We start from the raw sequence: 14,443 nt of genomic DNA, 5'->3' as shown, positions 1-14,443 counted from the left end.
CATCCTGCAAGTCCAGCGACGATAGGAAGTCGCCTTCCTCGAGCTGCCCCAGCACGCGCTAGAGGGAGACCACCCAGAACTTCTGGGACTTGATGTACTTGTTTAAACGACGAAGGTCCAGAATGGGTTCCCACCTGCCGGTCTTCTGTCTTACGAGGAAGTATCGAGAATAAACTCCGGAGCCCCGGAGCCTCTTTGGGACGAGCTCGATGGCCCCTTTCTTCAGCATCGCCCATACTTCCAGCAACTGTTGAGGGACATGGTTTTCCTTCCTGGCCATGGGTGGAATGCAGGGGCACTTCTTTAGGAACTCTAGATTGTGTCTGCCGGCCAGGGCATCCAGCACCCATCGGTCGGTGGAGATGGACTCCCACATGCTGATGGAATTCGCCAGCCGACCTCCCACTGGGGTGCTCAGGTGGGGGCCCGATGCTACGGCCGGTTCAGTCCTGCTTGGCAGCGGGCTTGCCACCTTAGCCTCCTTGGCAACGACGACGAGATCCTCCTGACTTGCCGCGTCCTCTGTAGGCCTTCTGCGACGAGGAGCGGGCCGCCTGGCGGTACTTCGAGGAGCTGCCGCCGAATCCTTTGGAGGCACCTTGTTTGCCTCCGGAGTTCCGAAAGGGCGGCCGTCATTGCTGGAAAACTCCCAAGACCCGGGCTTTCTACGTGTCGGCCTTGATGGCCTGCAGCGATTCGTCCACTGTCTTGCCGAACAGGTTGTTCCCCTCGAAAGGCATATCCAAAACTCTGGTTTGCACATCCTGGCGGAAATCGGTTGCCTTAAGTCAACTACGCCGGCGAAGGCACACACCGTTGCCCATCTGTCGGAAACCGGTGTCAATGTCCGTGGCCACCGTTATGGCGTGGTCCGACACCACCTCGTCTTCCTCCAAGATCTCCAGGGCCTCAGCCCTCTTGTCGTCCGGGAGGAGCGATCTTAAACCACAGCTCCCTGTCGTAGCGGGCCACAATCGCGAGGGCGTTGGTGGCTTTGATCGTCGTTGCCACCGACGAGATGTCCCGTCGTCCCATGGTGTCCAGTTTCTTGCCCTCGCCGTCCGGCGGGGAGGTCGACGTTTAAGCCGTCGCCCCTGCCACTTTCCTCTTGGCCGCAGCCGAGACGACTGAATCCAGGGTCGGCTGCACCCTAAGGCACAAAGGGGCGGAATCTGGGACACAGTACTTCTTCTCATACCGGTCTCGGCAGGAGTCGTGGACGGGTTTTTCAGGAGTGAAAGCCCCTCGTCCCAGATGTCGTCAAGTAATGGGACCGAGAGGACCGTCTTCCTTTTGGCCTCACGCCGTTGATAGAGGAAACCTTCCTTCTTCTGTTCTTCGGGGCAGAGCTGGAAGAGCTCGGATGCCCTGGCAATCATGGCCTGGAAGGAGCCAATTTCGTCGGGCAGGGAGGCCCGAGGAGGTGGAGATGGAAGGCCCATCCTGTCGTCACCACCGTCGTGGCTGTCTCTGTTCCAGTGTCCTCCCTCGGGTCAGGGGAAGGAGATGAAGGATGCAAAGGCGGGGGGGGGGTGAGTTCTCCGCTTGCTTGGAGGACTTCCCGACGGTCCAGGCTCCGCTGGATCGTCCGTCGGAGGTAAGGGTAACCTTGTCTTTGTCTCCGTATACAAGGCCTGGATCGGCATCAAGATTGCTCCAGAGTTGTCCTGTGGCGCAGATGTCGGCTGCGACGGACGCGACGGCTGGGGGGGTGGAATCCTCCTCATCCACGGACCCCTCGTCGGCACCACTGTCGCTTTCTTCGTCCGCCTCGTCGGGATCCCTCCCGTGGGGCCGGACCTCCTTGAACTTTCTGTTCAGGATCTTTGTGACTCGAGCCAGCTCCTCCTCAGAGGCTAGATCTGTGTCTGTGATGGCTACCGCTCCCCCCTCTTTTTCCACCGGGGTTTTCATGGGGGTCTTATCGATGGGTTGAAAAGAGGATTCCCCTCTGCGGTGGAAGGGAAACTCTGGGCCCCAAGGTCGCCTCCACTGGGGTAGCCATCCCTCGATAGAGGCCTTAGCCGGGTGAATCAAGGCCTTCACGACTTTGGACGTGGTTGAGGCCTTCACCTTGGGGGGAGGGTCACCGCCTCGCTCCCCCTCGGCTGTCTCCGTCGGGATCGACTGGGACTTCTCCCGAAGCTTACCCTGGGGTCTCCGATTTCCTCTTCCCCGAGCCAGAGCGTTGGCTCGTGGTTGATGGTGTCGGTGAGAGTGCGCCCTGCCTGGCAGCCGAGGAGCCCGACCAATCGGTGCTCCCGGTGCCCGCAGACTCACGGTGCTTTGCCTTTTGTTGGGCCCCCGTCGCCGGAGCGCCCTTAAAGGACTTAGAAGACCGCTCGGACTACTACTTCTCAGCTACCGCTGGGCTCTTACCTTCCAGCCAGTTGGTGAGGCGGATACGCCGATCCCTCAGAGTCCACTCCGACATGTTCTTGCAAAACGCACAGTCCTTCTCCACGTGCGTTTTGTCTTCGTGAAGGCAGTAGAGGCATCTGGAATGCTCGTCCTCCTTGAAGACATTCTGCAATCCGCATCCAGGGCAGCTCCTTAACAGCTTGGATCCGTGTGTCGTGTTTCCTTTGTCCTGGGCCATGTTCACGCGGGGTAGGCCTCAAAGATCTTCTGGAATCCTCCAAGAAGCAAAACTCGACGAAAACTTCACCCTTGAGGGGCGTAGAAAATTCCGAAATGGGTCCCCGTTGATCAGAAGTAGAAATGGTGGAGCTTGAGGCTGGATTGACTGAAAAAATGAGATTAAACTCTGAAAAATTGCAAAACGCAGTAAAAGCTCGAGAGCTATAGCACGAGGACTCCCAACACTTGAACGTGCGGTAAAAATTTGAGTATGGCTGCCAGAGGAGGGGCTTAGGTAGAGGGCAGTCATTGGCTGGGGCAGTATGACCCAGTGTTAGGCAGAATCCTGTGCAGTGCCCTTAGGGACCACTACACACAATTAAGCCTACAGGTGGCAATACAAGTTTTATCTTTGGTACAAGCTTGTACTACTATGTTAAAGTGGTAGCAGTAGCGGAGCAGCCAGGTTTATCTCAAGAGTATATGAGCAGTAGCAGAGATTACACAAAGGGAAGGATTTGGCCTTTGTAAATCGAGTGTACCTCATCATCCAGGCATGGATGGCTTCTCACGGTCTATGCCTGAATGATAACAAAACAGAACTCCTCATCCTAGGCACTGCACCCAACCTCAATAAATTAGGCCAAAACTACTCATCCTTTGTCATTGACAATAATATCACTGTAGCTAAGGAGGTTAAAACCTTAGGATTCTATTTAGACTCAACACTCACCTTCAAAAAACAAGTCAATGCCATGGCTTCCGCCACTTCCTATACATGTAAACTCATTAGGGCAGCCAAACCGTTCCTCTTTCCAAACAACTGTATCACTCTAGCTAGAGCATTGATCCTATCTAAGTTGGATTATTGAAATGCACTCTACGAAGTAATAAAATTCAAACCCTACAAAAAAACGCCTTAAGAGCAGCCCTAAGCCTTCCGAGGAAAGCACATATATCAGAGACTAGAAGATCATATAATTGGCTTTCTACAAAAGATAAGATTTTCCTTAAATCTGTCTCTCTGACCCATAAATGCCTACACCAAGCGGCCCCTCAATATTTGATAATACGATTCACCAGACCGACTTCTTGCCGCCCCTCTAGAAAAGCCAATTCAAACCACCTCCTTGTCCCGAGATTCAAACGTACTATGTCTGGAGGGAATAGCTTTCCTGTCAAAGCAGCACAATTGTGGAACTCCTTAGCACCATCTCTTAGGGAAGACCATCCCTACCCACAATTCAGATCCAATACCATCCGCTGGATCAAGTTACACGACATCTAATGCTTTGACACCCAACCTCTTCCACTGTTACGCCTACTGTAAATTGTGTATAAATTGTAGATCCTCTCATCTCTATGCTAAGATATATCTACAACTTGTAAACTATGTATATTCACCTATAATTTATACTAGGATGTATCGGCCCTAATGTTTGATGCGTCCAACACTGTACCCTAGTTGGACTCATCTAATGCGTGCCCTGTAACTTAAGTTGTACACTCCTCTTGCTGCTTTGCGCCCTGCTACCCACGGGTTAGGCGCGCTTTACAAATAATAAAAACAAACAAACAATTACTGTGACTCAAGCAAACACTGATTCAAGGTTTCAGGTAGAAATTACATTTTTTTTTAAACCGTTTGTTATACACACAACACTTCTATTAAATTCAAAACCACACGTAAAATACACTACAACTAACCAATTCACTATGTACGGTATTGACCAAGATAAGTACCCTGTGTTAGAATGGACCCGTGTTATGAAACAAGACACGTTTCAATGAATACGATTGCGATCACTTTTTGACAGTTCGGTCTGCTAAATAAACGCATATCCGCGGCAAGAAATGCTACCGGGGCAAAAACACACTTAGCACCCGAGATACCCAAAGGGAGTTGGGGGCAAAAATCCTACGCAATATATTGGTTAGGCAGACAGAATCGAAGAACACTCAGACAGGAATTCAAGAGTCAAAGGGCTGGAACCAGTGTCAAGTGGCCTCTAGATTAGGGATTCACCCAAATTCCTCAAGCAGGACACAGTGCCTTTCTCAAATGATGAAGCTGGTGCCACGGCAGTTGTTCCTGGTAGTTTCCTGCAGACCCACGATTCCTGGAGCTTCGGCACGAAGAAAGACGATTGGGGGGGGTCTGCACCACGCATGGAAGAGGCCGGCAGCAGCAACGATGAATAAAAGGTGCGCTCTTTAAAAACAGGAGAGGCTCTTTAGGTGGCTATCCGGATCACTACAGCAGTGTGCAGCGATTTCGACCAGAAAAGGATTACTCTGACTGAACAGGATGAGCTGGTTACCCCCACCAGGCTCAAGGGAAGACGACTCCGGACTGGATCTCCTCTAAGTCGTTGAAGGGTAGATAGCTCAGGACTGCAGCAGGGCTTCACCGGTACGGGATAGTTGCAGCAGTCGACCTCTCCTCCGCTTCTCTTCGGTTCCTTGTAGTTCCAGTGGTGACTCTGACTTCCAGCCCAAAAGACTTGCCTTTTATGCGAAAATCCCCCATTCACACAGCCTGGCTGTCAATCACACAGCAGGGGGGTTGTCCAGCCCAGACAACCACTTCAGCCAATCATGAAAAAGTGCGACTTGATTTTGCTAGGATACCCTGTGCAGGGGTGACTAGACCCTCCCTCACATTCAGCCCACCAAGACACCCAGGCGCCTAGAGGGCGGCTTCTTGGAAGAAGCCCGCCAAAAGACCGTGATCAAAGAAGGTAAACCTGGTTTGCCGAGCAAAGTAAAACACAAGGAGTTTAACAAAAAGAAATGGTGAATAAACCGCACCGGAGCCAAAAGAAAAGGTATTTGGTCAAGCGGGTTTAAGTTTGAGGATAATAAAATAGCCTACAGTATTACCACGTTTATATAAGATAAACGCGGTAGAAAAGTTAGGGTAGATACCACTGCCACCAGCCATGTCTAAATGTTAAAAGAGCGAAACAATGCTCTAGGAGGTACAGATAAAAAGGGCTAAGAGTTAACCCTTCCAGTACTCCGTGTAAGATGGGATGTACTGGATCTGTGGTTAAAGAACAGGGTTCACCCTCAGAAATGGAGTCCGCGACAAGTCTGAACGACATCCCTGTGTCACTGCACTGAAGGTGCTGTGTAACACACAAATGAAGGGGGCTACTGAAGTGGTGTACTCCAGAGTCCACAATCACAAAAACAGAAAAAGACACATAGCAAAACATGTGTAAGAGTGGGAAAAAGGCTCACACTCTTACCAAGTGGAAAGAAATAATTCCAGAGATCCAGCAAAGCTGCTGAGGGACTCACTAGGAAAGGGAAATTAGCCATAGAATGATAATTCTCCTTAACACCCAGAGACCAGTGATTGGTTATTAGGAGAAAGACAGTTCAGAAACTAAACAAACTGATTTTTTCTTTGCCGAGGATTCCCAGCCTGAGGACGGGGAATATTCATGAGCATGTGGATCCATGCCAGACCCCATGCTGGAGAAGAGGTCGATCTGAGGGAGACCCCACTTGCTGAAGAGATGCAACATGTGCGCTTGTTGAAGCTCCCATTTGTGGCAGGAATGCAGCATCCTTAGTCTGCAATGGTGTTCTGGATGCCGGCCAGGTGAAATGGGATGAGAAACAAGCGACGAATGGCCCAACGCCACAGAGCTTGCACTTCCAGGGACAGCGCTGGGGAGCGTGTCCCGGCCTGTCTTCTAAAGTTAAACATGGTGGTGGTGGTGTTGTCAGTGCAGACCCACACCACCTTTCCCTGGAGCGGAGGCTAAAAAGACTTGAGGGCCCAAAAGACGGCTTGCAATTCGATGACCATGTGCAACACCTTTCCCTGCAGGAGCCAGAGGTCTCTGGCGTGTGAACTTCCTGTGTTGTCTCCCCAACCCTCCAGGGAGGTTTCGGTCGTGACTGATGGAGGGATTTGAAAGGCAGCGCCCTGTGAGAGGAGTGGCGAACGGACCACCATTGCATGGCTTAACAGAATGCCCGATTGAGGGCAATCTTGTCGGTCCATGTGCCAGTGACTTGCTGCCATCTAGCATGCAGTAATTCTTGAAGGTGTCTCGTCTGTAGCCTGCAGAAGGGGACCAAATGAATGCAGGATGACATCATCCCCAGCAGGAACTTGATGGATCGGACTGTTGCCACGGAAGCGGTCGACAGCCATTTGACCTTTCCCAGGATGGCCTGCACCCTGTCCTCCGAGGGAGTCACCAGACACGAGACTGTGTTGAGTCAGGCACCCAGGAACAGTGTGCTCTGCGATGGCACTATGCAAGACTTTGTATAGTTGATTGAGAATGCAAGCAAAGTCACAAGCTGGATGGTCTCTGCGGTGTACTGGGTTGCCAGCGTGCGGTAGTGGTAGCCGATGAGCCAATCTTCCAGGGAAAGGTAGATGTGGATTCCTTTGCAGCACACGTGTGCTGCCACCGGGGGCAAGCATTTGTGAACCTCCTCAAGGTCGTTTTCAGGGTACCATTTGTTAATATCCCCGCAAAAAAAAAAAAAAAAAAAAAAAAAAAAAAAAAAAAATCGCAATACAAAAATATCACCATATTTTTCCGGCGATATGGAGCCATGGACCCTGCGGGGGATACTCCCGCAACCCCTGCACTATTTTTAAATGTGGAAGGGATGCCCCCGCTCCCACAAATTATCCCTCCCAAAAATATCGCCTATGCGAGACAAACGACCATATGTACGCCAATATATTTGGTGGGGATAATAGGAAGGGATACCGATTTCAGGCTGAAGGGAAGGGCCTTGAACTGGTAATGTCACCCCAGAATGACAAAGCACAGGAACTTTCCATGCTTGCGATGAAAGGGGATGTGGAAGTACATGTCCTCCCTTCCTCCAGTTGGTCGAGCATGTGTTGCAACGTGACCATCCTGAACTTCTGGGATTGACTAACTTGTTGAGGCGTTGCAAGTCTAGAATTGGCAGCCATCCTCCCGACTTCTTCCTAACCAGAAAGTATCTGCACTACACTCCAGAGGTGCCCCTTTGCGTAGCATGGTTTGAACTTCCTGCAGCATCTGCACCATGCGCAGTTCTTGTCGCGCGACAGGAGGAATGCAGGGACACTTGTCCTGAAATTCTAAAGCGTGCCCCTGCTGAAGAACATCCAGCACTTATTTGTCTGTGGTGATCTTTTGCCACTGATCGACAAAGTTTGATAGTCTGACCGCCACCCACCCACTCACGAGGAGCGGAATTGGGGGGGGCAGGTTCCAGGCTAAGGCCTGCTTAGGAGTCTGTGTCCTGGATGGTGGGCGACGATGACACTGAGTGCCACTGCCGTAAGCCTGGGAGCATCCCCTATAAGCCTTCTGGGTGGTACAGCGGGAGGGCTAACTATAGCGGATGGTGAAACTCTGAGGACCTGGAGACTCTCTCCTTTGGAGTAACGAAAGGATGGCCTCCTTTGTTGAAGGTTGCCCAGGGAACCCCGTCGTCTCAGTGTCCGTCTTTATGGCCTGAAGAGTTTCGTCGACCGCCTTGCCAGATAGATTGTCGGCATCTAACGGCATGCCGACAACTTTGGTCTTCACATCTGTGAGGAAGTTGGTCGCCTTGAGCCAACCATGACGACAAAGGGCCGCCATTCCCCATCTGACGAAAGCTGGAGTCAGCTATGTCTAGAGCGACAGTCGGAAGCCGCCTCACCCTCCTGGAACATGGCCATGGGTTGGGCCTTCGTGTCATCAGGGAGTAAGTCGAGAATGGGCCCCAACTTATACCAAAACTCCCCGTCGTACCTTGACAGGCTGGTGAGGGCGTTTGCAGCCTTGATGGATCCAGCGACCTTGGCAAAGATGTGCTTGCCAGCCGCATCCAGTTTCTAACCCTCCTGGTAAGGAGGCACCATGGACGAGGACAAGTGGTTGGAAGAACTCTTTCTAGTCAAGACCGAGACTACAGAGTCTGGCAAGGGCTGGGAGCTGAGGCGCATAGGAGTAGAGCCTGGAAACCGGTACTTTTTCTCCAACCGATCACACTTAGCAGGAGTGGTATTTGGAGCCTTCCTGACCACCAAGTCGTCCTCCCATGTGTCGTCCAATAGTGGGACTGAGACGATAGTCTTCTTGGATGACCCTTGTTGTTCAAAAAGGAAGCCTTCCTTTTTCTTCTCCTCCGGCACCAGATTGAAAAGCTTCACAGCCTTAGATTTCAGAAAGCAGAACTAATGAATTGTGTCATGTGGAGAGGCCTTGGCGGTTGCGTCGACATCTGTGGATTCCCCATTTGCGGGAACGTAATAATCCCACTCATCTGTGTGAGTACCGGTGGTATCAGTGTCCGTGCCAGTGTCTGTCTGAACTGTTTCCTCCACCACCGTGGGCAATGCCACTGGCATTGGCCGAGGGATAACAGAGGCCTTATGAGTAGGCGGCTGAGCCGGAGAAGGCCTCAGAGGGCTAATTGCAGGAAATGGAGTGGGAGCAGTGGGCAGTCGCTGCTGTGTTTCAGCCAACAGTGTATGTAAGGTGTGCAAGATCTCCAGAGACATGTCACTTGGAGCAGCAGCAGGTACAGGAGCTGGGCTTGGACCCCTTTGAAGGGTAAATGGCTGGTAAAGGTCTGCAGGTTGGTGTTCCCAGATAAGGCATAGGCATAATCGGGTCTCAATGACTGTGGAACCGGTGACTGGTCCTTCAACGACTTGCTCTTCAACGACAATCTGTGCTTGGACGCTGATTACTTTCTCGTAGATGGAGACAGCCCACCAACTGGTAGACTAACCGTCGACAGAGCCGGCGATGGCGACCAGCCTTTCTCCAAATTGGGTCCCGCAGCCGCAGCGACCAGGAAGGCAATGGAGCGATTGATTTAACCTTCTTTTGGATTTTCGTCAAGGAAGATCCCCAAAGGACAGAAACATCTTTTTAATGGAGGAAGCACACTCTTTGGAATTGCCGGCCCAGGAAGAGGCATAACTACACCCCAGGGGCCGCGTCAGAGGCCTTCCCTTCTTCGATCCAAGCTACAAACCTCCAATGGCAGTGCTTCCTGGTCTGCGAGGAGAAGGACTGGCAAATCGGACATCTGTCCGCATTGTGGTCGGGGTGTAGACAGTAAATGCAGATCCTCAAAGATATTATTCAGGCCACAGTTCTCACAGGACCTGAAGAGGCTTTTCTTCAGGGCATCCGCCATGGTTGAGGTTTCGAGGTGAAGGCCCAAACTTGGGCCTGTGGCACCACGGGCTGGAAATCCAACGATGGACTGAGGATGTCATCCGGAAACAGGTCCCTGCCGCCGGTAATCACAACCTGACAGACGAAGCGAAGGTGAATTCTCGCAAAAAGAGTAGTACAAATTTCTTTAAAAAAAATAAAAAAAACACACATTTTGAGGAGTGAAACTCAAGCACTACCATACGTGAAACGTGTGGTAAAAATCTGAAGATGGCCACCAGGAGTGGAGCTTAGGAGAAAGAGTGTCATTGGCTGGGGCAGTATGACCCAAAGAGCCACTGATAAACTATAGAGGAGATGAGCAGTTTTAAGCTTCAAGTTAAACTGCTTTAAAATTTACTGAGGATTCCCAGCCTGACTATGGGGAATATTCATGAGCGTGAGAATCCATGCAAGACCCCATGATGGAGAAGGAAGGAGCGTAGAAAAGCGAGGAGGAATATGGGCCAGGAAGACTGGGGGAAGGAGGGAAGAGGAAGGCACACCAGAAGATGAGAATTGAAAGCAGCAGGGGGAACATGGGAGAAAACCAGGATGAGAAGTTATATTTAGTTGGTTTACATTGCATCTTGGTAGCACGGACTGTAGAGGCTGGTTTACAACCGTACACATTATGCGCAACAGAATGACTATTCTGAGTTCCTTAGGGAAATAATCAGTGCCCCAACACCAACGTGAAGGATTAAGCAACAGAACCCTGCAGGGCAACACAATTATTGTGACTAGCCATATATATTAACACTCACTTCTTGCTGATAAGGCTAGGAATTATTCTCTCATGACAGCAGAGGGGCAAAACATTCTCCAACTAGAGTGATAACAGTACCCGGCACTGAAAAACAAAAATGTCCAATCTCCACATGCTAACATATAGTGCGTGACAACAGGTTGTGGGCCAACAATTTGTCTATTTGTCTATTAGCCTCTTGGGGAAGCCTGTCTGCAAGTTGGAGACTAATATTATGCAAGGACTCCTTTCACAACTCTTGCCAAGCTTTTTCCCCTGCAATGCCTACACTGTACACTTACTTGTCCTCTGCTTTGGTGTAGAATGGTTTGTCGTTTGGTTTCTGAGTTTTCAGGGAGCAGATTGGGAGTAGCTCTGGATACATGAACAATCGCCTTGTTGCCATCATCCAGGCCAGCTGTTTCGGCAAGCAGACAAAATCATTACCTTCAAATAAAGAATACAAAAAGAAATACATTATTACTCTAGAAATATTGCCTTATAATCGGCTTAGGCCCACAGAAGCTTGGATGGAGATAGCTAACAGTGAATGAGAAGCAAAGATCAAAGCAGGAGGGCACAACGACAGGCGTGCAAGGATAGAGGTGCAGGATGAATGATGAGAAGGAAAATCAAAAAATTAATTCACTGCATGGAGCATTTCTGCTTACCACTCTACAAAAGGAATTTAGCTTCATGGAATGTAAAGTGACAAGAGTAGAGAAAATTAGAGATACAGCAATGAGCGAAACACAGAAAATGAGAATGGGGGCACTTGAGATGGATTTCGAGAATCTGGTCTGGTGGACAGATTTTAGGCTGCAACCCTAGTTATAGCGAACAGGGAAATTCAGAGGGTAGCTGAAACCAAACCAAGGTAGCAATGGAGAGCAGTGAATGCTATTCAGGAGAGAATGAGTGGGGTTAGGGGTCGACAAAGGGAAGTACACAATAATTCAATTTAGACAGGAATGTACAAAAACACTATTTATTCTAGGCCCAAAACACACACTAAAAAATTAAATAAGCAGGTGATAGTATTGCACAACACTCAATAATAAAAACAATGCATTAATTTAGTATTCATCAGCCCCAAATCAATACTAACACAAATAATCAATAAAATAAACATAGGATAAACATATCCACCTTCTGCACATCGACATTAAAAACAGAAATCTAAAACTTAACTCATTCAAAAATCTCAATAGTAAGCCACATCTTAGTCAAATGGAAAATGGTCTATAAATTATTTCCCTCATAGAATCGCTCGCAAACAATCTACATCGTAAGTATGTGGAATAGAGAAGCCTGTATACCAGTGTACATGTTATGTTATGTTAGTTGGCATTTGTAGAGCGCCTTTTACCATTATTATGATTCAAAAGAGCTGTGGGTTGAAGCTCTCGGGTACCGCAGTCCAGGTCAGTGGAGAGAGTAAGAAGAGTAGCGCATGGGTGCACTCATGTATGCAGCTAGAGTGCAATAGGTAATGTGTAGCGGCATGCTAGCGGTGGCAGTGTAAGAGCAGTAGAATTTGTGCAGTAAGACCAATGGACTATGGTATCTGCATTCTGGTGGCGCTGGTTGCTTGAGAGCGACGTGCGTGCAGCCAGGGCAAAAAAAATAGAGGGTGTAGTTGCGTTCTAAAGACTGTTGATGTGAAAGTAGAGGTGTGCGAGCATGTACCGACTTCTGTCATGATCCCACTACAGTTAGGCTCCCAAGATTGGGTGAAGACTCTAGGAGGTGGAGTTAGATAGTGTCAGGCTTGACAGTCTATCGAGGGTCTGTGATCACACAGTCTCTTCCAAGAGACACAATGATAACATCTACCGCTCCTTAAATGACCATCTTTAACCCTCCACTCTCCTGACCTCCACCTCTGTCCATCTCTTGACAGATTACATAGGATTTTTTGCATATCCACTTTCCCGTCCTGAAGGCCGACCAACTGACAGCTACACACAGATAGCTTCTAGGCCGAAACACAGTTGTGTTCACTGTCTTGTCACAATATTTCACCATTGTCCAGTTCAGTGACTTTCATACCCAACAACATAGTTGTACTTTCGTTGCTCATGTTGTCCCCCACCAAAGACCACAGAGAATATAAATGCTGTTGAATCTGACCCAAAGAATTAATTTGGGTCAAATGTTCATGTACCATTTTGTTGTACGTTTTATGTATTTTAGCAATGTCCTATGTTTTGCCTCATGTATATATAAGGGAGTAATTCTCCTGGGTCACGATCAGAACCAAAACGTTAGTATTTATTGTAGTGATAGCATAAGAGCTTTTTGACTGGACAGTGCCTTTTGATTTGGACATTCAACGACTTCCTGACGAGCACCCAAGTTTCTTTAGTTTAGGTAGGGAAACCCCATTAGAGCACAGATGAGAATGCATTACTTACCGTAAAAGCATTTCTGATGGTTGTATCTGCTTAGATTCACATGCTGTGCATAGGTCCGACATCCAGTGGTCACTGCGGAGTATTGCATTTTGTTTTTCGTAGTCGAAAAAGGGGACGTCGACAAGGCGTGTCTGAAACACTATCCCTATAGTGACGTGCGTTGTACCCACAATCCCTCACGCATCGAGGTCCCTCTGTTAGTATTTTTCTGCCCTGAGGGAGCCTTCTAGACGTGAGTGAGTACAGAAAAGAGAGAGATATATAAAGGAAGCCTATGTTCCTTCCATCCGAGCGGGGAGGAAGGGTGGGCGCATGTGAATCTAAGCAGATACAACCATCAGAAATGCTTTTACGGTAAGTAATGCATTCTCTTCTGATGTTTGTTAATCTGCTTAGAATCCCATGCTGTGCATAGACTAGCGAGCAGTACCCGGAGTTGGCGGTGGGTTATGAGAAGGAACAGTAGAGAAAAGGTGTCGTAATACTGCCTGTCCCACCTGGGAGTCAGATCTAGAGTGTGTATTCTAGACAGTAGTGTTTTGTAAAGGTGTGCACAGAACTCCAGGTAGCCGCTTTGCAGATGGACTCAAGGGGAACATTTGCAATGAATGCTATGGATGCCCCCGTGCCTCGAGTAGAGTGTGCTCTTGGCCTAAAGGGCAGTTCTCTCTTAGCAAGAGTATAGCAGAGAGTGATGCATTGAACAATCCATCTAGAAATAGTGGATTTTGAAACCGCATCTCCTTCTCTTCCTGCTGCCACCGAGACGAAGAACTGATTAGTCTTCCTCAGTGGTCTGGTTCTTTCCATGTAGAACATGACCGTTCTGCGTACATCTAGTGTGTGCAGAGTCCTTTCTCCCAAATTGGAAGGATTTTGAAAGAACGTTGGTAGTTCTATAGATTGGTTTACGTGGAATTTAGAAATAAATTTCGGAGCAAACCTAGGGTGAGTGCGTAGAACCACTTTATCTTTGTGAACTGTAACAAAGGGGTCTAGAATAGAAAGAGCCTGAAGTTCACTTACTCTCCTGATGGAGGTGATAGCTATTAAAAAAGCAGTCTTAAGAGTGAGGTCTTTAAGAGATGCTTTGGGCATGGGTTCGAATGGAGAGCCCATGAGTCTGGTAAGTACCACATTAAGGTCCCATCCGAGAGCTGGGTCAGCTATCGGGGGGTGTATTCTCTTTCCTCCCTCCATGAAGGCCTTTATAACAGGGATCCTCCACCACGACACTTTGAGTTGGGAAGTGGTGTATGCAGAAAGTGCAGCTAGGTGGACTTTAATGGAGTTAAACACTAGACCTGAATCCAATAGGTGGGTCAGGTATAGGACCACATGTGTGGGAGAGCAGTCAATAGGGTTGATGCTTTTACTCCTGCTCCAGATGACAAATCTTTTCCACTTGCTAGAATAGCAGTGGCGAGTGTTCGGTTTTCTGGCTTCCCCGAGGATGTCCATGCATCTTTGCGGGAGTTGTAGATGTCCGAACTCTATGTTCTCAGGAG

At 49.1% G+C, this 14,443-nt stretch overlaps 1 protein-coding gene across 5 annotated transcripts in view; it reads right to left on the bottom strand.

Annotated features, from left to right (window-relative positions):
* GON4L (gon-4 like) overlaps nucleotides 1-14,443 on the bottom strand; it is a 2,357,623-nt gene that overhangs the window by 992,947 nt on the left and 1,350,233 nt on the right. For all 5 annotated transcript variants that reach the window (XM_069649947.1, XM_069649953.1, XM_069649967.1 and 2 more), the window contains one exon: nucleotides 10,821-10,965. In XM_069649947.1, coding sequence (XP_069506048.1) covers nucleotides 10,821-10,965 — 145 coding nt within the window. The remainder of the gene's footprint in view (nucleotides 1-10,820; nucleotides 10,966-14,443) is intronic.

Source organism: Ambystoma mexicanum, chromosome 1p, assembly GCF_040938575.1.
Source record: "Ambystoma mexicanum isolate Mex_15411 chromosome 1p, UKY_AmexF1_1, whole genome shotgun sequence".
Lineage (NCBI taxonomy): Eukaryota > Metazoa > Chordata > Amphibia > Caudata > Ambystomatidae > Ambystoma > Ambystoma mexicanum.
This window is presented reverse-complemented; position numbering and strand designations above follow the sequence as displayed.